This window comes from Salvelinus alpinus, chromosome 1 (assembly GCF_045679555.1).
Source record: "Salvelinus alpinus chromosome 1, SLU_Salpinus.1, whole genome shotgun sequence".
NCBI classification, from domain to species: Eukaryota; Metazoa; Chordata; class Actinopteri; order Salmoniformes; family Salmonidae; genus Salvelinus; species Salvelinus alpinus.
In genome coordinates this window covers 49,365,113-49,389,936 of record NC_092086.1, presented here as the reverse complement: position 1 = coordinate 49,389,936, position 24,824 = coordinate 49,365,113, and the positions used below count along the sequence as shown (strand labels likewise).

General features: G+C 42.4%; 2 protein-coding genes and 1 long non-coding RNA gene across 6 annotated transcripts; 1 reads left to right on the top strand and 2 right to left on the bottom strand.

The window, feature by feature from the left end:
- Positions 1-813: 813 nt before the first annotated feature.
- Positions 814-24,718, bottom strand: LOC139578812 (outer dynein arm-docking complex subunit 4-like). Of its 4 annotated transcripts, XM_071406865.1 has the most exons (12): positions 24,564-24,659; positions 17,774-17,889; positions 5,067-5,198; positions 4,626-4,779; positions 4,439-4,500; positions 4,169-4,325; positions 3,692-3,916; positions 3,389-3,596; positions 2,487-2,573; positions 2,131-2,327; positions 1,370-1,470; positions 814-1,277 (listed from the first exon to the last, which is right to left on the bottom strand). In XM_071406865.1, exons 2-12 carry the CDS (start codon positions 17,852-17,854, stop codon positions 1,248-1,250), a joined length of 1,434 nt encoding a protein of 477 aa, XP_071262966.1. In that variant the 5' UTR covers positions 17,855-17,889; positions 24,564-24,659; the 3' UTR covers positions 814-1,247. The 4 variants fall into 4 exon arrangements, with proteins under 4 accessions (XP_071262966.1, XP_071262955.1, XP_071262982.1 ...); XM_071406854.1 differs by lacking the exon at positions 17,774-17,889 and having other exon boundaries at positions 24,564-24,718; XM_071406881.1 differs by lacking the exons at positions 17,774-17,889; positions 24,564-24,659 and adding an exon at positions 17,253-17,352.
- On the top strand, positions 6,924-8,846 carry LOC139578841 (uncharacterized). Its single transcript, XR_011675629.1, has 2 exons — positions 6,924-7,226; positions 7,744-8,846. It is a non-coding gene; the product is annotated as an uncharacterized lncRNA (long non-coding RNA).
- Positions 13,482-16,895, bottom strand: LOC139578782 (heat shock 70 kDa protein-like). Its single transcript, XM_071406801.1, has 2 exons — positions 16,706-16,895; positions 13,482-15,723 (listed from the first exon to the last, which is right to left on the bottom strand). The coding sequence occupies exon 2, from the start codon at positions 15,698-15,700 to the stop codon at positions 13,766-13,768; it is 1,935 nt and encodes a 644-aa protein (XP_071262902.1). The 5' UTR covers positions 15,701-15,723; positions 16,706-16,895; the 3' UTR covers positions 13,482-13,765.
- Positions 24,719-24,824: the final 106 nt, after the last annotated feature.

Sequence of the window (24,824 nt, the reverse complement as noted above, 5' to 3'; positions counted from 1 at the left end):
TTGAATTGAAATTCCACAAGCCATGGCAATAATGCCAGAAAGTCTGATAATTCATGGCGTAAGTGACAACAATGAGTCATTTTATATCTTGGCAGTTATTGATTTTAGGTCCTCTTCCACAACACAAACTCCTTGAAAAATAAAGCTCTGTATAAAAATATTTCCAGAAATGCATGTTCTGTAAAGGAATTTTGCTCAACAGTTTGGGGACTTTATGAGATTAGATGAGTCTAATCAATTTCTGATCTGATAACATGGCAGGATTTCTTAATACCCATATAAAGAGAACCAGCTACCTAGTGAATAACAGCGTTGTCAGCATGCCAGTCTGAAACAATGATATCAGAGTGCAGAAGTAAAGGGAACTAGCCTTGTAATCAGATAGAAAAACACTACAGGGAAACGTGTACACAGTTCTAAAGAACTGTAAGATGATTTTTGACTGGGTGCATTGTGCCAGTCAGTACATGTCTGTTGTTTTCGTCTCCAATGGCCTGCTTACATGCACATTGGCACAGGCAATTAAACCCAAGTTACCCAACACCTGCTAACAGGCTCTGCTGAAAAATGTGCCAGATCAGCAAAAGTTCATGAGTTTCATAAGGCAATCCAAACACATCTTAACCGTCTTTCTAAACTATATTTCCTTGTATAAAGCTTCTGGGTCGTTCTCTCTGTCTCTCAGATAGTTTGAATTAGATTAACAATACCATGTGTGCCAAGTGCCAACGACTCAACACACAGTAATTGCTTTCTGGATCATTAGTCGGTGGCACGTTACACTGCAAACAAAGATGACTCCGAAACACTAGGCAAGGCTTAACAAAACGCTTTATTAATGAGACACTACAAAACATTACATTGGAAACATGCATTTATTGCAATACTACAGGAAACACATAAATGAAAAGGAAGACATCAAATTATACTACATAGCTGTAATGATTGAATTCCTGTGTAGATGAATAATAGATTTTCAAAGTAATACATCATAGGATAATTCAATTTTGTTCCCACCCAAGTGAAGTCCTTTCCTCAGCTGTATCTCCTAAGTTTATTCTGTAAGGGGTATGTACATTTTGTACGTGTGCAATTTTTCTATTTCTAAATACGTAAATCAAAAAATAAAATAAAGTATGCAAAAAACTCAAGTGGAGGTCAGAAAAGCATATTTAAAAGACAATTTTTATTACATTGTCTTTGAAAATCTGTCTGTGGCTCCTCTTCAGTCATCTTCTGATGAGCGCTCATAAAGGTTGCCTTGCCTCACGGAGAGCCTAAATAAGGGCATAAAATATTGTATCAGTGAGCCATTGTGATTTGACAATAGGAAAGAAGTGACTTGAATTGACAAGGATGTTCAGGTAACCTTCTGGATGGCATCCCTCGCAGGGTCATCCTGGAGAACCTTAGCCCTGTCCAAAGCTCTTTCAAAGTGGGCAACACCGGATTTAAAGTTGCCAAGCTTCACTGGGAGGGGACACATAAGGAAAGGACTGTTAGGACCAGTTTAATGCTATGACCAAGATCAAGTAGACCAAGACTAATCACAGTTTCTATGAAATCAAAACTTGTGTCCAAAGTTTCTAGGTTGTCCCCAGGTTGTAATTCAAAAGAATTAGCATTGATCAGAATTGTATGAACATTTTCCCATTCAATCCCATAAACGTCAAGGGAAAGGGGATACCTAGTCAGTTGCACAACTGAAAGCATTCAACCCCCGAAATATGTCTTCCGCATTTAACCCAACCCTTCTGAATCAGAGAGGTGCGGGGGGCTGCCTTAATCGACGTCCACGGCATCGACGCCAGGGGAGCAGGTGTGGGGGTTTACTGCCTTGCTCAAGGGTAGAACGGCAGATTTTTCCACCATGCCGGTTCGGGGATTCGAAACAACACTGTACCAATACTCTAACCTCTAGGCTACCTGCCGCCCCTCAATGGAACCACAGTACATAAAAAATACATTTGATTAATTTGATCAAGCTCAGACATGAGATAATGGCGTTTTCTTTAAGAGTCTGTAAAGATGAACTTAAAATACAGGCCTGGGGGCCAATGCTATACACATCACAACTTGTCAACGACTCAAACAAGGGAAGGGTTTCTCCACACTTCTACCTGTACTTACTCTCTGACTGTGCCACCAACACACAGGCGTTCAGTTGCCACTTCTCATCAGCGATTTCATCGGCTACAGCGAGTGAGCGAACGCCATAGTCCCGGGCCTCGGTGTGACGCTTCAGCTCCAGGTAGCAGCGGCCTATCTCATGGAACAGCCAGGTCCTCTCCAGACCGCCACAGGCCAGGGGGATCTTTTCCTCCCAGCTGAGAATGGAGAAGCAAATACACAAACACAGTGAATAGAATGACACAGTGAACCCATACATTAGGAGTCCTTTGTATTAAAGAAAACGATTTGCTTCATCACACAATCAAAACATAAAAACACAGATGTGATGCCATATACTTTGAGTTTCCACTTACGCATCGATAGCCTGTGGGAACTTTCCTATTCTGGCGTACACTCGGCCAACATTATCAAGTGCCCTTGACTTTGCCTCTGGGAGTTTGCTGTTGGACAACAAAGAAAGTGAAAGAACACTGTTAAAACAATAAGATGCAGTGTGTGAACAGCACTTGATTTGAAATGTGGGTCGTTAGAAAATCATATACTCTCGCCTACGTATTTATTTGGATAGTGAAGCTAAAACTCTTAATTTGGCTCTATACTCCAGCATTTTGGACTTGAGATCAAATGTTTTATATGAGGAGACAGTACAAAATGGCACCTTTATTTGAGATTATTTTCATACATATCTGTTTTACCTTTAAGATATGAATGCACTTTATGTATCTAGTCCCCTCATTTGAAGGTGTCAAGTATTTGGACAAATTCACTTAGTGTGTCATTTACTTAGTAAATGAAGTCAAAAGTTTAGTATTTGGTCCCATATTCCTAGCACGCAATGACAACATCAAGCTTGTGACTCTACAAACTTGCTGGATGCATTTGCTGTTTGTTTTGATTGTGTTTTGGATTACGTTGTGCCCAAAAGAAATGAATGGTAAATAATGTATTGTGTCATTTTGGAATCACTTTGATTGTAAATAAGAACAACGTTTCTGAACACTTCTACATTAATGTGGAAGCTATCATGATTCAGGATAACCCATGAATAATGATGAGTGAGAAAGATGTACAAAGACCATGCCCCCAATACATGCTAACCTCTCAACATTACCAATAAGAGGGGAAGTTAGCATTTGATCTCCAAAATCCTGGCGTAATAGAGCCAAATTAAACGTTTTAGCCTCACAATCAAAATAAATGCGTAGTTGAGTGTACCTTTCAGACTGAAATGAAGTGTCCACTCCACAGCACTCACCATTGCCTGGCCAGGTCCAAGTCCTTTTGATGGTTGTCTAGTGCTCTGTCCATTTTCCCCAGGTCAATCAGGGCATTTCCAATGCAGCTGTGAAGGTTCCCCAGCACCTCTTTCTTATTGGGAACCACCTCCTCTGACCAGCATTGAACTGACTTCAGGACCTCCCGAGCTTTCTTCAGGCTGCTCTCTGCATTGCCTGCAGTCAAAGCTTAGAGGGGAGAAAAAAAAAGAGTTTACCATTGACCAAGATGTATTGATAAGCATCAAACTATCATATTCATCCTTGGGTCTGTTCTATCTTACCTGCATCAATCTCTTCCAGGCTCTTGAGTACAAAACGGGTGGGATCAGAGGGAGGGTTCTGCCGGGTCTTGTTCCACTTCTGCTGCATGAGCTTGCGGTCTCTCTCCCGTGCGTAGATGGGCTTCTGCTGGCGCCAGAACTCAGTGCGTGTGTCCAGATAGGTGATGCAGTTGAGGATGAGGTCCTGCAGTCTCTCCCCACCCCGCATCTTACCTTTCACCAAGTCTGGAGGCCATTTATGACTTTGACTTTAATGGAATATTTGCCCTTTACCACACACTGGGCTCTGTAATTCATGCTGATAATAATGATTGTGTAAGGGAAATCAAAGGACACGTAGAAGCCAATTCTCCAGATAGGGTACGTGATAAAAGAGCATCTTCCCAAGTGTGACAGTGTATTGATTGTGTACTGAAACTCAAACGAAAGAGTGAAAATACAGAAACGTGCTAAGTAAAAGAATTTTGGCTGCGCTACCTTCATCTTTCAGTAGCTTCTCTAGGTACTCCTTATCGCTGTAGAGCTCTCCCAGAAGCTGCTTGGCTGTCTTCTCACTCTTAGGCGTCTTCTTGTTCTGCTGCCTCATCTCCCTTCTCGGGGGGTGAATCAGCCCCTTCGGCCGTCCCTTCTTCACCTGCCAATCAATCCCACACACAGAACTCATCATGAGGATGACACGCGTGCAGAGGTGGGAGGAATTGTGAAAAAGATGCAGCTCATCGTCTCAAGGCTTTACCATTGACTCACCTCATCTGCTTTGTGGAAGAAGGACAGGTCCCCCTTGTTTTCCAGTTTCACAGATGAGGGGCCTGAGGTGGTGGAAAGATAAGAGATTTAGAAAACCATATGGAAAACGTACAAAAACTGCATTATGAGAACAATGAGGTACTCAATCTGTTGGTCTTTTACAAAAATATTTTGACCGAATACTTACTGCCCACAGAGTTGTCGATAGCCTCTTGGGCCTTCTGGATTCCCAGTCTAAATTCCTGCAGCTCTGGCCGCAGTTTGTGCCCCCTGTGGTAAAACACCAAGGCAAACTCAAAGTCTCCCATGGTGTATAAAGCTTCCGCTTTCTGATACAAACCCTGGAAAATGAGGAATACAAATAAATCAATGGATTTTGCTTGGGAAATGATGACTAATCAGAAACAACAGTGTGCCCTAGTGGTCATTGAAAAGAAAAAAGCTTTGAATTTCAGTACAGTAGCTGGCCAACAGGGGGATACATCTGTTCCGTTCCAAACAAAACAGACAATACAAAGCTTCCCTGAATAACATTGGCTGAGAGATAATACAATGACAGCTACACAATAAAGCCAAAGGCTGAAAATAGAACAGGGCTGAATAATGATGCCCAATGTTTAAATTGCACCTTGAAGAATTCTTTGTCCTCCTTGAGAGAGGCCTCTGCGTCCCTCAATGCATTATCAGAATCTCCCATCTTTACATAACATTTGGATCTGGCAACCAGACAATGTTTGTCATCTGGCTGAAGAATCAATGCCTGAAAGAAATGTATGAACTGTCATTAGCTACAAATACAAACTTGACATACATGTAGTGTAGACTTGAGTAGCAAAAAAGCCACCAGCCACTGACTGAGGAGACAGCCCAAACGACTTGGCAACCAGTACATACGTTTTCGATTGACAGCTGAGTAACAGAAGAAATTGTCTAAATGCATATACACAGAGACTGCATTCAACCACAGCAAATTGATTATATGGTCATAGCTAAATAGCTAGCTATAAGTGGCTAAATGTTTATTGTTTAGCTATCATTAGAGCTACCCCACAGATATCATCTTTCCTACTAGTCCCTTCCTGGACAGCCAAGATTTAATCAGATCACCTATTACACAAACTGCACAGCAGGGGGCGGTAATGCAACTTTTGTCACGCCACTCAGTCAATAAACGAGCAACCGAGCATGCACACACTGCATTGTTAACCTGTGCTGTTCAGTCCCCAAGAGGGGGCACACTGGGCGCGTTCGAGCGGATCACTTTTGTCGGCTTTTCAAAGTGTGTTGCATTATGGGGATAATACCTGTCCGACTTGCGCCTACATGTCAACAGCATTACAAAAATCATGTGATCTAAGGTCATGACGTTTTGACTGCAGTCAACTGCAAGTTTCTTTTCATAACATCCTGCATCCATCTCTTGCATTGTGGGAGGCTTTATTGCCAACCAATCATTCGTTTTTTTTACGTGACCAGACATGACTGAAACAGGAACCAACTGTGCCGTGATGTGAATGTGATGTTTGAGGCGCTCTCTCACTAATTGATTGTACAATGTACACACGTATGATTTCCGTTTGTGGTTAGGAGACATGTTTTTTTCAACATTACAATGAAAACATTTTATTAACAATGGCAACACTGCCATGTTGATCTGAGCCTTGCTGTTGGAAAACCACATTAGTGTCCGACTTTTGGCTGTGTGAGATATACCTCCCCAGTCGGTTGCTTTAGCCTTACCACTCAACCACGCCCACTCTTTTCACCATTTCTCCCAGTGGGCAGTGCTATACATCATGGTGGGCGTGGGTTTGAAAGTGCAAAGACTGTCCGATGAGCGTCCACGTTCAACCGAGAACCCTCCACCTGGGATCTCTTTCGTACATTTCAGCCAGACTCGACCCTCAGGACCCAAGGGGTGCACGTATTGGTTTTTGCCCCAACACTACACAGCTGATTCAAATAATCAACTCATCATCAAGCTTTCATCATTTGAATCAGCTATGTAGTACTAGGGCAAAAAACAAAATGTGTAACCCTTAGGTTTACAATTGCACTTTCATATCAGTACATAATTCTGCTGTATTTGAACTATCAATAGCGAGCTACCAGTGGAGGCTGGTGGGAGGAGCTATAGGAGGATGGGCTCATTGTAATGTCTGGAATGGAATAAATGAAACGGTATCAAATATATCAAACATATGGAAACCACGTTTGACTCTGTTCCACTTATTCCAATCCAGCCATTACTCAAAGACTGTCCTCCTATAGCTCCTCCCACCAACCTCCACTGCTAGCTACCAAGTGGGTGGACCAGTTTTCCCAAATGTGAACAGTGTGTAAATTAACGTCAAGTTTTGCTTGCTAGCCAACCAACAACGTCAATGCCGCTATCAAGACAATATACTATGAAATATATGAAACTGATCATGACTAGACTTAATTTCACTGCGATTGGTAGGTCAACATGCAATAATACCATAGGCGGAAATCCCAGGGGGGACGGGGGGGACACGACCCCCCCATCCTGGGAAAAATATGATTTGTCCCCCCCAATATATCACTGTAAACATAACTATGTAATTTCAATAATATTAATAATACGCAATGAAAGCACTTGTGCTGATTATAGACACTTAATAGCGCGTTTTTAAGTTTCACAAGATTGCGACCCCCCCGCCCTTTGCCCCACAATGATTTGATCCACTGCCAGTTCTTTAGCTTGCAAGGTAATAGAGGGTTCGTATCTACTGTCCGAAAGGCACTCAGTGTACGTAACTGACGTGAGGTAATCCAGTCAATCGCGCCATAGCAATGTATATTTTTTTTTAATGTTGCAGGGTTCACACACTAGCTGAATTTGCAGAGCTAGCGCGCAAACTAAAGCAAACATTAACTATCAAGCTAGCTAGTACCTATTCCATTTATGTGGCGTCGTCAAAGATGGAATATTTGCTATCGTGAGTTTATTCCAAGATTAGCATGCAGCTGTAGTGCTTCAAAGTCCCCGTGATAAGGTTAGCGATAAACTGAAGTCCAAACTGAACAGAACTACACTCTCTTATACCATTGTCTTAAATATATTAAATGGTCTCGTTGCAAAAGCAAAATTGTCGCTAGTGAATATTTTTTTTTTTTCCACCTTTAACCAGGTAGCAAAGATTATAGCAAACACCACAGAAACGGAATTGGTGCTCGCTAGCTTTGCAAATTCAGCTATTGTTGGAAGCCTGCCAATATGAAACAAACTAGGTTAAAATTTCAAAACATTGCAGCATGTGTTGTGTAAATGTGTGTGTGTGCAGCTAGACCGGTCAGCCAGCCAGCCAGCCAGGTAGAAAAATGTCAGAAAAAAGACGGACATCAGAGTATTTTTCAGGACACCAAAACGCAAAGTAAGAACTCTAGTAGCCTAATATCTCAAAGACCAGTTGATAAAATGTTCATAAGAAAGAAGTGAAATGCTAATGGAATGTTTCACAATGATGTCATTAGGCAGAGCAGGCAACAGATGGCACACAGACAGCAGAGCTGTGGACAGATAGGCAGGGACAGACTGGCAGGGACAGACTGGCAGAGACAGGGAGTCTCAGGTAAGTTTGTTGAGTCTTTGTTTGGCAACATTATGAAAGGTTCTCCATTTTTTTTACTTGTAAAATAGGGACATAATTGGAAAATGCCATGGATACCCCAGCTCTCAACTTAAACTGGTGACTAAACTAAGATTTGTTTAAGGCAATGGTATTGCTGTTGTGATTAATTGTGTAGTTTTGGGTACCGGTAGTTAGGAGTACAGCAAACACCTTATTTCTTTTCTAGGAGACAGACTGAGTCAGTGAGGGTGGTGAAAGGGAAAGAGCCAAGGAGAGAGACTTCAGAGGACAGTGTCACAGCCACGGCAGGACCAGGTGTCACCCTTGTGGCCAGCAGCACCAGTATAGGGGACAGTGGCACAGCATCGTCCAGTTACCTCAGTGATGACACAGAACCATATCAGCCACACCCACAATTTATAGAACCGCAAACTCTTGCAAACAGAGTGTTGACGTTTCAAGAGAGAGGAACACTGCACTGATAAGGAACACTGCTATAACTATTATTATTAGTAGTATTATAATGATTTAAACAAGTTGGGACAACCCTTCAGTTAACTACTGTACCTAACAATTATCCAGTAGTAGTGATTATGGTCCCTCAATATACATTTAACATATTACAACATAGTCTATGTGTTACAGCACTACTTTTGGTGTCCCCCTCAGGAATTGCTCCTGAGAAAATGTCATGTAATTGTCCCCTCCAAGGTTGATATCAGATTTTCGCCCCTGAATAATACCTGTATACTGTCTATCACTGAGATTAATTATTTGCATTGCTGGCTTCATTAAAAACAGTTAATCTGATGGATTTTAGGATGTCCTTGGTCTTTTTTTTTTTTTTTTTACATGAGGCCAACTTTAGCATATTATCCTGGAGGCATACTTACACACCCTGTCTCATTACTTTGTGTGAATGATATCTCTCAACTTTAAACCAGGGTCAGCATTATGGGCGGGCCTTAGGGGGCCTGGCCGCCCTACCATACCTCCTTGCCCATCCAAATAAAACATTTAAATGGGGAGGATGGCCGTGAGGTGTAATGGCGGTGGGGCAAGCGAAGCATGGCAAAGATTTTGGAGGAAGGGACGAGAGATCGGAAATGGCAGCGAGTAGTGTGGACGAAATGGAGGAAATGGAGAAAAAGTTGGTGAAGCAACAGCTGTGCTGGAATGCAAACAATATGGGTGTCAGTTCTGGCGGTATGGAGTGGGAGGATGAGAGTCAAGGACGGGAGTGGCCTTTAGTGGAAAAACATAGGAAGAAGAGAGATCATGAAAAGCATAAAGAGGGCCAAGGTAGGAAGCAAGATTAATGATGTGTTGGAGTGGAAAGTGGTGATAGTGTTTGATGAGACCACAGGGCCTCACTTACACCCTATCCGACTAACTAATGCCGTAGAGAAAGAGGTAGGTGAAGTGAAATTAGCTTGGTTCATCGGAAACGGTAGATTATTAATATTGTGTGGTAGCCAGGCTCAGCAAGAGAAGATTCTGAAAATGGAAAACCTTAATGGGAAGAAGATTAAAAGCCATGTCCCTAGTGATTATGCTAGATTGACGAGAGTCATCACTGGGGTCCCAATATCTACGTCAACAGACGAAATGAAAGAAAATGCAAAGGGAGGCAGAGTGATTTAGGCCTTAAGGTTGATCAGTAGGAAAGAGGCTTATCAGTGATGCTGGGGTTTGACAAAGTCTTGATGGGAAAAGTACAGATAGTTTCAATGTTAGAGAATTTGTCTCATATGCACTGTGGTGTTTTAAATGCCAAATAATAGGACTGTAGCTGCTCAGTGTAAAGGAAAGAAAAGATGTGCCAAGTGTGGAGGGGCACATGATTACGGTGAATGTGGAAGCAATGTGAAGGTTAAGTGCTGTAATTGTGGGGGTGAACACAGCGCAGCATTTGGTGGATGCCAGGTACAGAGAGAGGCTAGAGAGGCTCAGAGATATAGGATCAGTCATGATGTATCATATGCAGAGGCCGTAAAACAGATTGGTAGAACTACAGTGAGGACTGATGGAGCTTACATGGATGTACCTGTAGTAAGTGGAACTACTGTGGAACTACCTACGTGGACCTACTATGGACCTACCTAAGTGGACCTACCTAATGAATTTAGTTGATTTCATAGTCATAGTTATTGGTAAGGTTAACAATACAACTCGGGTTGTGGAAAGCAGAAATTCCAGGTTGAAGGTTATTGTGGAGATGGCAAAAGAGATATTGGGGGTAATAGATGTTACTGTTGAAATGGTTATTGACATGCTGAACAATCCTAAAGGTGGAGTGTTTCAACAGGATATAGATAAAGTTTAATGGGGTTGGGGAGAGTATTTTGGGGGGTAGGGTGGAGGGTGTGGTAAAAGTTAGGGATTTATTTGGTTTTGAATTTTATGTTCATGGTAGTACAGAATAGGGACAGATCATGATTGATCGTACATTCCAGCACAGTAGGTGCACTTTAAGCGTTTGTTTGCGGACCATCATCATATCATATCGAAGAAGTGTAATGGCGACTGTTAGAGTTTCTTGAGTCGACGCCACATGGCGGAAAACTCAAGATACCACACACCACGCGTCTTGGGACAAGAACTTTGATTTGCTATGCTCTCCGGAGCTGAGGGCTGTTGAAAGGAGTGATAACTGGGGTGGTGTTAAATGTTGAGAACCAACTAAAATTGAAGATTCCCGGTGTCTGTGACGCCTGCCGTTTGGTGTGACGCAGACCCGGTGGAGAGCGGGGTGAAACAGAGAAGATACTGTCTGTCCTGCAGAGTTTTGATGCAGAGTCTTTACCAGACAATATCAAGTTAGGAGGTGTCAGATATCCAGTGGGAGCTTTGGTCCCGACCCCTAGTTTGGTGACAGCTGCTGTACAGTAACCTAATAAACATCTGCATTTTGAAACAGTCTTTTTAAAATTGAATTAGAATATATTTTATTAACAAAAACACAAAGATGTTGATGAAAAAGTACTGTAGATGCTGTGTTTTCATTTTTAGAATACTGGGCTTACAGTAGTAATGGATGTGAGTTGCAGTTCACACCTTGATGAGAAATTAAATTGGACAATAGCTAGCCGAAACGCTCATAACAGCTAATTGGTGCTGGAAACTAATTTGAATGATTGTATAGAAACACACACGCCACATAACAAACAGTGATCTTATAACAAAATAATTTATATCATAAACGGCCTCAATGACACCCTATCAAATAGAAATGAGTTTAGATGAAAATATGGCTTAACATGTTTATTTACCACAGTGTGAAACTGAAATTAATAAAAAATACAGTTTGCTGCCCATTAGAAAGAAAAGAAGGCGACTAATTTCTTCAAGATAATCATTCATTCAGTTAAACCCATAAAACTGTCGACAACATGTCCTTATTTTGTACTTACTGTAGGTCCGCAGTATTTCTTTCAGGCTGGAGTAGATGTGCTCAAAAATGCTCTCTGGTGGTCTGAATGAGCATTAACAGCAACAATGGCTGACAGTAAAATACTAAGATTTCACACACTTTAAAAGGTGCCTTACCATACCGCACTGCAGCACAATGCAACTACTAAATGAGGACCCACTTCACACTATATACGCAGCAGTGCCGGTTTGTGCCGTTCAAGATTATGGAGGATTTTGTTTTATAACCATGGCCTTATTTCTATTACAGCATATTGGATGACTGTCATTCATATTCCCATTCACCCAGCTCAATGTAACATCAATAGGTTTAGGCTACTACATGTTACTCAAATTTGCCCTATACCAATCAAGAGATTGCTACAACCTATAGCCTAGCAATGAAAATGTATACTCTAGGTACACAGGTCGAGAGACAAATTGGAGTAATCAAGGTGACAGAGACACATTCAATACCGCCTTGCACACTCTTGCCTGCATCTAGCTGATCTGGGGTGTAATCTTTAGTACAAACAGTTGCACAACGTTTCAAGAGTTTCTATTGGACACATTCAGGTAGGTCCCGCCCCATTTCGTTCTGTTTAAGAGACTTTTTGCCAAAGAATCGGCAGAATGAATACACCCCTGATCACCCACACACAGTTCAATTTCATAGCAGCCACATAGAGCATTATCACTTTGCTTGTTGTAAAATTCCTTCTCGCATCTACAAGCTTTCCTTCTTTCACTTTTTCCCTTCACTTGTGGACTTCAGCACACAACACAACAGCTGTCTGTGACTAGGCACAAAAACCTCTCCTTGCCAAACCTTCACACCATAACCCCTAACCGCTACACAACCTACATCGTCACCATTTTAAGGTTATAGTAAAACAAAACAAAATAGAACCAACGCATTAGTACACCCACAATCCAATCCCAAGTGTACAATCATGCATTACAGTGTACAGAAGTTTTGAATTACCCAACGAATTCGCCAGACATAGGCGATTTGTTTTTACAAAAAGACGTGCAACTGCGACTCAAACGGGCCATTGTTTTATTTGAAAAAATATGGCCCTTTATAATGTCCACTTATGTACATATGCTGTATATAGCATCTTAACGTTTTAAAACAAAATAGATAAATCATTTGTCCAGCCTTTGCTGCTACGCTTGCAGATGTGCATAATATGCTGCGACCCTAATCAAAAAGTATTTAATAACTCTAAATAACAATAACTTAGCTATAGGTTGTTTTTCATTGAATGAAACATACATTTTATGGGTCAACACCTTATAGTTTCATTGCATTGACATTCCCAGCATTAGTTAAAGTCGTCTGTTCTTGTTCAAAATATTAAGTTATTGAAACTGAAACGGTGCATCCCGAATGAATGGCAGCAGCAAACAATGTACCAGGCCAGCTGTGATTTACAACCTGATAGCAAAATTTTTTGGACTACCAAGAAATGTATTGGTGGATTATATGAATCATGCATTGAACTGCATCCATCTATTCTCCCAACAATGCCTTTCTTTACTTCCTGGAATTTTGAGTCAAATAGAAGCTATTTTTAAAACCTCTTATAAAGTTGCTTTTGAAGCATAAACTGGGAATTTGATGTTTTACTGATATTATGATTGCCCATTTGTTTCATATCTGCAAAGTAGTTAAAATGCTGTCAGTTCCACTTTAAATACTTCAAAATCAATTTATTATACAGTATTTGGTTCTCTGAGCTTAACACCATTAAGCACAAAGTAAAGAAAATTGTGACCTGTAATAGTTTTTTAAAATGTGCCAGAAATGTATTTGTGCCTCTTTTTCCAAGAAGGACCGTAGTGATTGTATCAGATGTTATCAGAGAATAAAGAGTTGATAGCCTAAACATTGTGGCCATTAGGGTATCTCTGGTGGTTTAGCCATCTATCAAAGTTTTGTTTACAATATTGTATAAGAAATATTATATAAATGTGAATACTGAATGTGTTATGATGAGAAGGAATTCAAGGAAACAGCCAACAGACCTAGAAACTTATTTCAATACATTTTATTTGCAATGTCCAGCAATGAAATATGGTATGAAACAACAGATTTACATCAGTGTTTTCTTTTATCTTTCAGTATGTTTATATATTGTCATCTTTACAGTACAACCAATAAATATATAACGCACTTCTTAAATAGCACTGAGCCATAAAAATGCATTAACATTTTAACCAGTAGAAATAAGTATAAGTACAAAGTATTTCCTGAATAGCAAATTGTATGCAGTGATACTTATACATTTTGAAAAGTCCTTTATACAAGTCCCTCACTTTAGTCAACCTCTTCAATGGTTGGGCCTTGGGAGCTGCCACCAGAGCTGGTCCGTGCCTGATCTCCACAGCAACCTGTGGGCATCCCTCCCTGCTGGTACAGCTTGGTAATGATAGGCTGGCATACTTTCTCCAGCTCCTTTAACTGATGCTCATACTCCTCTTTGTCGCCTAGCTGGTTGTTCTCCAACCAAGAAATGGTCTGGTCGCACCTGTCCATCACTTTCTTTTTGTCCTCCTCGCTGATCTTGCCTTTCATGTTGTCGTCCTCTACGCTGCTCTTCATATTGAAGGCGTATGACTCCAGGGAGTTCTTGGCTGCCATCTTCTCCCTCTGTGCGTCATCCTCAGCTTTGTATTTGTCAGCGTCCTGCACCATCCTCTCAATATCCTCTTTGCTGAGCCGGCCCTTGTCGTTGGTGATGGTGATCTTGTTCTCTTTGCCCGTGCTCTTGTCCACCGCTGCTACGTTCAGAATGCCGTTGGCGTCAATGTCAAAGGTCACCTCGATCTGAGGGACTCCTCGTGGGGAAGGGGGGATCCCAGAGAGTTCAAACTTACCCAGGAGGTTGTTGTCCTTGGTCATGGCTCTCTCTCCCTCGTAGACCTGGATCATGACCCCGGGCTGGTTGTCGGAGTAAGTGGTGAAGGTCTGGGTCTGTTTGGATGGGATGGTGGTGTTGCGTTTGATCAGGGCGGTCATGACACCTCCGGCGGTTTCGATGCCCAGGGACAGGGGAGCCACATCCAGCAGCAGCAGGTCCTGGACGTTCTCAGACTTGTCGCCAGATAAGATGGCCGCCTGGATGGCAGCGCCGTAGGCTACCGCTTCGTCTGGGTTGATGCTCTTGTTTAGTTCTCGGCCGTTGAAAAAGTCCTGCAGGAGCTTCTGGACCTTGGGGATCCGGGTGGAGCCTCCGACCAGGACGACATCGTGGATTTGGGCCTTGTCCATCTTGGCATCCCTGAGGGCTTTCTCCACGGGCTCCAGTGTTCCCCTGAAGAGGTCAGAACACATCTCCTCAAAACGAGCCCTGGTGATGGAGGTGTAGAAGTCGATGCCCTCAAAGAGGGAGTCAATCTCAATGCTGGCCTGGGAGCTGGAGGACAGCGTTCTCTTGGCCCTCTCGCAGGCTGTCCTCAGTCTCCTCAGAGCCCGCTTGTTCTGGCTGATGTCTTTCTTGTGTTTCCTCTTGAACTCCTCCACAAAGTGACTGACCAGGCGGTTGTCAAAGTCCTCGCCGCCCAGGTGAGTGTCTCCAGCCGTGGCCTTCACCTCAAAGATCCCATCCTCGATGGTCAGGATGGACACGTCGAAGGTGCCCCCACCCAGGTCAAAAATCAGAACGTTGCGTTCCCTGGACTTGCCTTTGTCCATGCCGTAAGCGATGGCTGCCGCCGTGGGCTCGTTGATGATCCTCAGCACATTCAGCCCAGCGATCACTCCAGCGTCCTTAGTGGCTTGTCTCTGTGAATCGTTGAAGTAGGCAGGGACTGTGATGACTGCATTGGACACCTTCTGGCCCAGGTAAGCCTCAGCGATCTCCCTCATCTTCACCAGGACCATGGAGGAGATCTCCTCTGGGTTGAAGGATTTGTTCTCACCTTTGTAATCTACCTGAACTTTAGGCTTTCCTCCGTCGCTGACCACCTTAAAGGGCCAGTGCTTCATGTCAGCTTGCACGACCTGATCGTTGAACTTTCGGCCAATTAGGCGTTTGGCGTCGAAAACGGTGTTGTTGGGGTTCATGGCCACCTGGTTCTTTGCTGCGTCTCCAATGAGTCTCTCAGTGTCTGTGAAGGCCACATAGCTGGGCGTGGTCCTGTTGCCCTGGTCGTTGGCAATGATCTCCACTTTGCCATGCTGGAACACCCCCACACAGGAGTAGGTGGTGCCCAGGTCAATGCCGATAGACGGGCCTTTAGCTGATGACATCTTGATGGTTTGGAGTTAGTTGCCTACAAAAGAATGAAATATTTTAGAAATTGATATTATTCTACGAAAACCTAGGTGCAAGTAATGTCAATCTCCACCAACTGAGATGTTATACTAAATATACTTGAATAACAACCAGACCTGGGTTTAAATACATGCGTACTTAAGTATTTGTAATTCTTATTTTCTGTGTATTTGAATATTTTCAGATAATGCGGCCACTTCTATTTAAAGTATTTGAAACTATTTTCTAATAATTTCATATAAATACTATGAAACTATTTTCAAATACATTTCAAATACACCTAGGAACAAACAATTCTGGGTTCAAATGCATTGAATATTTAAATATTTGTATTTTAAAATACACTTGTCTGTGTATTTGAGTATTTTCAAATACATGCCAATACTTTCCAAATGTATTTCCAAACACATTCCAATATTCAACTATTTACATTTCAAAATGTACTGGTATTTGAAAGTCCTTGAAAAACAATAATATGCATTTGAACCCAGGTCTGATAACAACACTGTTGTCAATGTTTGTGTTATATATATTAGTGTTATACACTAATACTGGCCAGGCACATATTCAGTGGGGTTTACAAAGACAATGGCAGAAACAATCATTTCTGCTAATCTATTAGAGAAACTCTTTTCACAACAGGCCTACATTTTTTTCTATGAACACTCCTGAATAATATTGTATTATCTTCACAGAATTAGAGCAGATTTTCTTAAAAACTAAGAAATAACGAATTATAATATGCTACAAAAAAAAAGAAATTTAGGCCTAGTCTGTCCAATGAAATAACATAAATGGATGACTATTATACCTTTATAATATTATTTCTTTATTAGTTAACCAAATATTCTGGCATAATGTTATAGCTAAATCGGCTATGTCGATACAACCAACATAGCTTCATTTTCTATTTCTATCAAGTTTATAACTGTCACAGCCATTACGAAAATAGGGTACTAAATTAATTTCCATTTACTTACAGTTTATGAATGTAGAGGTCTTTCGAACGTGGCTCTTCTCTTTTCTTGCTTTCCTTTCGCTTGAGTATTCTCGTTGAGTCGATGTTTGAATCCGAATGTACTTCACCAGAATATATACCATCCCCATTGCCCATTTCTAGACATTTCTCGAACGCTCTGACTACATTGCCCAATGAGAGCGCAGCATTCCTGCGCAATGACGCACCTGCGAGGCGCATGCATTGCACGCGCAGGAAAAGAAAGTTCTCGTCTTTCCAGAGCGTTCGAGAGGCGCGGAGACCTGTCTAGAACGCACACACACAGCACACAAATAGTTTAACCATTATTTGTCTTGATTAAAATAATCTCAAACAGTTAATGATTCAAATTTCAACACAAATGGAACAGCATGCGGTTCAACCTTATTAAGTCGACGTTTCAGTCGATCGGCTACACTGCAGCTTCTCAACAGTTCACGAGATGTCAGTATATAATTTTTGTCTCACTAATGAATAATAGATATGTATTGTAAGACAGTTGAGTGCCTATAGGCATACAAGCAACTCACCACAAGTTAATGTGCCTCCAGGGAAGATCCTTTTTTTGTATTAAAGCCAGAGTATTTAAGATATCCAGTATTCATTTTTAAATTAAAGACAAATGATGAACACACCGGCTAATCCTTTCCTATTCTATTCAATGCTATTCTGTTCTATACCATTTTAGTCTAGCCTATTCCGTACTGATGGCTCATCAGTTCACATTTGCTTACCACAAACAAGATATCCCCATTATATCCCCATTATGGGGATATCTTGCTTATGCTAAGAAAATGTGAACTGCTTGTGACATTCTCCTGTGAATTTTAATGACAAAAAACACAAATGGTAGCTAAAGTATTTGCTAATACACTTGGAAAGTATTCAGACCCTTTGACTTTTTCCACATTTTGTTACATTACAGCCTTATTCTAAAATTGATTAAATTATATTTTTTAATCAATCAACACACAATACCTCATAATGACAAAGCGAAAACAGGTTTTTAGAAATTGACACATATTTATAAAAAAAACAAAAACAGAAATACCTTATTTACATAACAATTCAGACCCAGATACTTATCAGACTTCAAAATTGAGCTCAGGTTCATCCTGTTTCCATTGATCATCCTTGAGATGTTTCCACAACTTGATTGGAGTCCACCTGTGGTAAATTCAATCGATTAGACATGGTTTGGAAAGGCGCACACCTTTTTCTATAAGGTCCCACAGTTGACAGTGCATGTCAGAGCAAAAACCAAGCCAAGAGGTCGAAGGAATTGTCCTTAGAGCTCCGAGACAGGATTGTGTCGAGATCTGGGGAAGGGTAGCAAAACATGTCTGCAGCATTGAAGGTTCCCTAGAACACAGTGGCCTCCATCATTCTTAAATGAAAGAAGTTTGGAACCACCAAGACTCTTCCTAGAGCTGGTCGCCTGGCCAAACTGAGCAATCGGGGGAGAAGAGCCTTGGTCAAGGAGTTGACAAGAACTGATGGTCACTCTGACAGGGCTCCAGAGTTCCTATGTGGCAATGGGAGAACCTTACAGAAGGACAACCATCTCTGCAGCCACCAATCAGGCCTTTATGGTAGAGTGGCCAGATGGAAGTCCCTCCTCAGTATAAGGCACATTACAGCCTGCTTGGAGTTTGCCAAAAGACACCTAATGGACTCTCAGACCATGAGAAACAAGATTCTCTGGTCTGATGAAACAAAGATTGTACTCTTTTGCCTGAAAGCCAAGATGGTCCCAGGAGGAAACCTGGCACCATCCATACGGTGAACCATGGTGGTGGCAGCATCATGCTGTGGGGATGTTTTCAGCGGCAGGGAATGGGAGACTAGTCAGGATCGAGGGAAAGACAAAAGGAGCAAAGTACAGAGATGAAAACCTGCTCCAGAGCGCTCAGGACCTCAGACTGGGGTGACGGTTCACTTTCCAACAGAACAACGACCCCAAGTGGCTTCGGGACAAGTATCTGAATGTCCTTGAGTGGCTCAGCCAGAGCCCGGACTTAAACCCAATCGAACATTTCTGGAGAGACGCAGCGACGCTCCCCATCCAACCTGACAGAGCTTTATAAATTTGCTTAAATTAAAAAGAAAACTGTTTTTGCTTCGTCATTATGGGGTACTGTGTGTAGATTGATGAGGGAAAAAAACAATTTAATCAATTTTAGAATAAGGCTGTAACGTAACAAAATGTGGAAAAAGTCAAGGGGTCTGAATACTTTCTGAATGCACTGTATTGTAAACATAATTCCCATGTAGCAGTAGCTAGTTGTATTTATAAATACATCAGTATGAGATGTATTTACTGCTCACAAAATTCACAGACGGTGGTGATTGCAACCTTTCAAAAATATTTTGTGGCCCTCCGTCTATCATGGAAACATGATACAAATATATACTGCGTTCATAACCAAGTGGAAGATGGGAATTGACCAATTATGAAGTAGAGTCATACAGCACCTGCCCGCCCCCGCTGGCTTTCTGTCCGACTCGCTATCGCAACAATTTCAAAGATTTTACTGAGTTACAGTTCATATAAGGAAATCAGTCAATTGAAATAAATAAATTAGACCCTAATCTATGGATTTCACATGACTGGGAAGGGGTGCAGCCATGGGTGTGCATAGGCCCACACACTTGGCAGCCAGGCCCACCCACTGGGGAGCCAGGTCCAGCCAATCAGAATGAGTTTTTCCCCATAAAAGAGCTTTATTACAGACAGAAATACTCCTTGGCACCCTCCCCACACCCCCTCAGACGATCTTACAGGTGAATTAGCTGGGTGTGGAGGTCCTGGGCTGGTGTGGTTACATGTGGTTTGCAGTTCTGAGGCCGGTTGGACGTACTGCCAAATTCTCTAAATCGACGTTGGAGGCAGCTTATGGTAGAGAAATTAACATTCAATTCTCTGGCAAAAGCTCTGGTGGACATTCCTGAAGTCAGCATGCCAATTGCACGCTCCCTCAAAACTTGAATGCATCTGTGGCATTGTGTTGTGTGACAAAACTGCACATTTTAAAGTGGTCTTTTATTGTCCCCAGCACAAGGTGCACCTGTGTAATGATCATGCTGTTTAATCAACTTCTTGATATGAAAGAAATAAGCTTTTGTGAGTATGGAACATTTCAGAGATTTTTTATTTCAGCTCATGAAACATGGGACCAACACTTTACATGTTGCGTTTATATTTTTGTTCAGTGTGGTTTGACGAGAGCAGAGTTGGAGAGACTTGCAATTTCTCTTGAGCTATTTTTATAGCCTACCTTTTAGGAGTGGGACGATTTTTAGACGGAGACTAATATGAGTGATCAATATTTATTTCTAGACAATGTAGTAAACTATAACCTAATCATTTAGGAAGTAGATTTCCTTGGAAAGATAACTGCCCTGTGCTTCTCTGCCCATGCAGCTAAAGCCTACTCTGTTTAATTGAGACCACATGAGCACCTGATGTATGGCTACTGAACTTGAAGCAGCAAGAATGACTACAGCGGACACTTGCACTTTCTCTTGTACTAGGTTTTGCTTATAGGATATAGCCTACCTTTTAGGAGGATGATCTGCAGGCATAGACAAATAAATCAGTAATCAATATTTATTGAAAATGAAAAGCACAACTCTCATCCACCATGGTAGCCTATGCGCTTTTCAATGATGATAAAACATTTTGATTGCACCTGGATTCACATTGGTTGAGCGCCCTCCACTTTTTCCATTATCAATATTTATTTACACACACTGTATTAAATTATAGTCTATTCCTATTTAAGTACATTTCCTTGGAAAGATAACTGCCACGTGATTTTCAACCCATGCATAGGCAGCCTACTCTATTTCAATGAGACCACACATATACTAGGCGCACTTGAACTCGCATGCCCGACTAGGAGAGGAAGGCCACTGAAGTTGAAGCAGCTCATTTTTTACATTAAAAAAAATGTTGACCGCGAGAGAATGATCTCTGTTGGGACCAAGATAATTGCGGCCTGCAATTCGGGGCGTTCCTGCATGTGGACATTCCTATATCTGCAGAAACCCCTCTTTATAATTCTATTGGTCAACTTTTAAGCTAGGACACGGAAGGTGGGTGGTGCTCCAGTACAGTAGGTTGCGTTAATGCACAATAGCGTTGGAGGCCAGCTGCCGATAAACCCCACAGAAGAAGGGGCGGCAACGGTAGCTAGCTGGCCATACACCAGTAGACAGTGTCCTTCGTCCCTGCCTGTAGGTGCCTGTAGGGCACTGTTTTCTCGCAGTTCTGTTAACAACGGTGAGGGCAGGCGGGAGCGAAGGACACTGTGTGTTATTTTAGCAAGCTAGTCCGGTACACAGCAGGTGGGAGGCGGGGGCGACACCGTGTGGTATCTAGCATGTGGTGTACCTAACTAGCAAGCTAGTTGTGCTAGTGGGAGGCGGGGGCTACTGGTAGACAGTGTCTTTTGCCCCCGCCTGTCGGGAATGGTTTTCTCCAGTACACGGCGGACAGGGGCCATACCGTGTGCTAGCTAACTAGCAAGCTAGCACATGATGTTGCTCACGCCTGCTGTGTACTGGGGGTGAAGGACACTGTCTACAGCTAGCAAAGCAGGGAAGGGGTGTCCATTCAGGGACCGATGGGGGGGGTGTAAATCCAAGACACTTCATTTAGTGTGATATGTTACGTTTTCGTATGGTATGTATTAATTTGTGGAAATCCATCATCGACTTGGTATGATGTTACGAATTGGCAAAACGTATATGTTGAAATCAAATCTAATTTTATTGAACACATACACGTGTTTAGCAGCTGTTATTGCGGGTGTAGCGAAATGCTTGTGTTTCTAGCTCCAACAGTGCAGTAACATCTAACAATTTCACAACAATATACACAAATCTAAAGGAATGGAATTAAGAATATATAAATGTCAAAGCGGCATAGACTAAGATACAGTAGAATAGAATACAGTATATACACGAGATGAGTAATGAAAAATATGTAAACATTATTAAAGTGACTAGTGTTACATTATTAAAGTGGCCAATGATTTCAAGTGTATGTATATAGAGCTGCAGCCTCTAATGTGCTAGTGATTGCTGTTTAGCAGTCTGATGGCCTTGAGATAGAAGCTGTTTTTCAGTCTCTCAGTCCCAGCTTTGATGCACCTGTACTGACCTCGCCTTCTGGATGATAGCGGGGTGAACAGGCAGTGGCTCGGGTGGTTGTTGTCCTTGATGATCTTTTTGGCCTTACTGTGACATCGGGTGCTGTAGGTGTCCCGGAGAGAAGGTAGTTTGCCCCCGGTGATACGCTGGGTAGACTGCACCACCCTCTGGAGAGCCCTGTGGTTGCGGGCGGTGGAGTTGCCATACCAGGCGATGATACAGCCTGACAGGATGCTCTCAATTGCACATCTGTAAAGGTTTGTGAGAGTTTTCGGTGCCAAGACAAATTTCTTCAGCATCCTGTGGTTGAAGAGGCACTGTTGTGCCTTCTTCACCACACTGTCTTTGTGTGGGTGGACCATTTCAGTTTGTCAGTGATGTGTACGCCGAGGAACTTTCCACCTTCTCCACTGCGGTCCCGTCGATGTGGATAGGGGGTGCTCCTTCCGCTGTTTCCTAAAGTTCACGATCAGCTCTTTTGTTTTGTAGATGTTGAGTGAGAGATTATTTTCCAGCACCACACTCCCAGGGCCCTCACCTCCTCCCTGTACGCTGTCTCGTCATTGTTGGTAATCAGGCCTACTACTGTTGTGTCGTCTCCAAACTTGATGATTGGAGGCGTGCGTGGCCACGCAGTCATGGGTGAACAGGGGGTACAGGAGGGGGCTGAGCAGGCATCCTTGTGGGGCCCCAGTGTTGAGGATCAGCGAAGTGGAGGTGTTGTTTCCTACCTTCACCACCTGGGGGCAGCCCGTCAGGAAGTCCAGGAACCTGTTGCACAGGGCGGGGTTCAGACCCAGGGCCTCAAGCTTAATAATGAGCTTGCAGTGTACTATGATGTAAGAATGTTCATTGACTATAGCTCAGCATTCAACATAGGTATTCCTCTTGTCCAGATGGGATAGGGCAGTGTGCAGTGCAATGGTGATTGCATCGTCTGTGGATCAGGTGGGGCGGTAAACAAATTGAAGTGGGCCTAGGGTGTCAGGTAAGGTAGAAGTGATATGATCCTTGACTAGTCTCTCAAAGCACTTCATGATGACAGAAGTGAGTGCTATGGGGCGATAGTCATTTAGTTCAGTTTTCTTGCTTGGGTACAGAAACAATGGTGGCCATCTTGAAGCACGTGGGGATAGCAGACTGGGATAGGGAGAGATTGAATATGTCCGTAAACACTCCAGCCAGCTGGTCTGCGCATGCTCTGAGGACGCGGCTAGGGAGGTAATACGGTCGGCATTTGATTGTGAGGTATTCTAGGTCGGGTGAACTAAAGGACTTGAGTTCCTGTACGTTATCACAATCACACCATGAGTAATTAATCATGAAACATACACCCCAGACCCCCTTCTTCCCAGAGAGATATTTATTCCTGTCTGTGCGATGAACTGAGAACCCAACTGGCTGTATGGACTCAGTGTATCCTGAGAGAGGCATGTTTCTGTGAAACGGTATGTTACAATCCCCGATGTCTCTTTGGAAGGAAATCCTCGCCCTGAGCTCGTCAACTTTATTATCCAGAGACTGAACATTAGCGAGTAATATACTCGTAAGCAGTGGGTGGTGTGCACACCTCCTGAGTTGGACTAGAAGTCCACTCCAAATACCTCTTTTCCACCGGTGGTGTTTTGGATCAGACTCTGGAATCAGTTAAATTGCCCTGGAGGGTACGAACAAAGGATCCAATTCTGGAAAGTCATATTCTTGGTCGTAATGCTGGTGAGTTACCGCCGCTCTGATATCCAAAAGCTCTTCCCGGCTGTATGTAATAACACAAAAAAAATCTGGGCTAATAATGTAAGAAATAACACATAAAAAATAAATACTGCAAAGTTGCCAAGGGGCTAGAAGCACAGCTGCCCTTTTTTTTTAATGAATTCCAATTTGTTGTGGCTAATGTTAGCTAGATTAGGGTTACGGTTAGGAGTTAGGTTAAAGGGTTAAGGGAAGGGTTAGTTAACATGCTAAATAGTTGCAAAGTAGCTAAAAAGTAGTGAATAGTTGAAGTTCATAATTAGCTAAAATGCTCAAGTTGTCCATGATGAGGTTTGAACATGCAACCATTGGGTTCCTAGACGTTCACGTTATAAGCCTATCCACCATCACTTAAGTAACCTTACCAAACTTAAATCAAATTTGAGTGTCAAGTATTTCCGTTTACTATGTTACGTCTAGACTATGAGACCAGGCTAATGTATGCAGCCCTCTATGGCGAAGTTCTAAATACCAGTTGGATGCGTTCACGTGCTTTGAACTCGTTGAGAAACGCCGATTGGCTAATGACCAACAACCTGCATAAACCATATACTAAAAGTACAGCGATCATGCTTGTAAAAACATTATATGGTTTAACAACCATATTAAGAAATGTATTTTATAAATAATTACTTGTAGCATTCAACTGCCTAACATTTCCATAATAGGTGACGTGAGAGCCGGAGCGCAGGCTGATTGACGAGTTTCCCACTAGTATAATTATGTTAGCTACCAGTTGGAGGGGTGTTCAAGTGATTTTTTTCTTGTGGTATGTGGTAAATTCACATTTAGCACTTGGTTACGAACGAAGCAATACAATAGTCCTCCCTGCACCTCTTCCTACTTCTCTCTCCCACTAACGTTAGCTAGCTAACTTTACTAGCTACTGTACTGTAGCAGCTAGTTAACACAGAGTAAAGTTAAAGCCATACCGTAGAGTAGCTTTCAATGGCTTTGACATACTCTCCTTTGTGGTACAACTGGTCCCCCTCGGCCATGTAAGTAGAAAATGTGCTTTTGGGTCCTTGGTCTCCTTCATTGTCCGACATGTTTGCAACAAAGTCCCAGTGGTATCCTAGCAACCAACCTAACAAGTCTCTCGATGGGTCATTCTATGTCGTCACTAGTTACCACATCCACAAAGGCATAAACCCAGCCTATTTCTACAATTTATCTTCTTAAAACGTGATTTT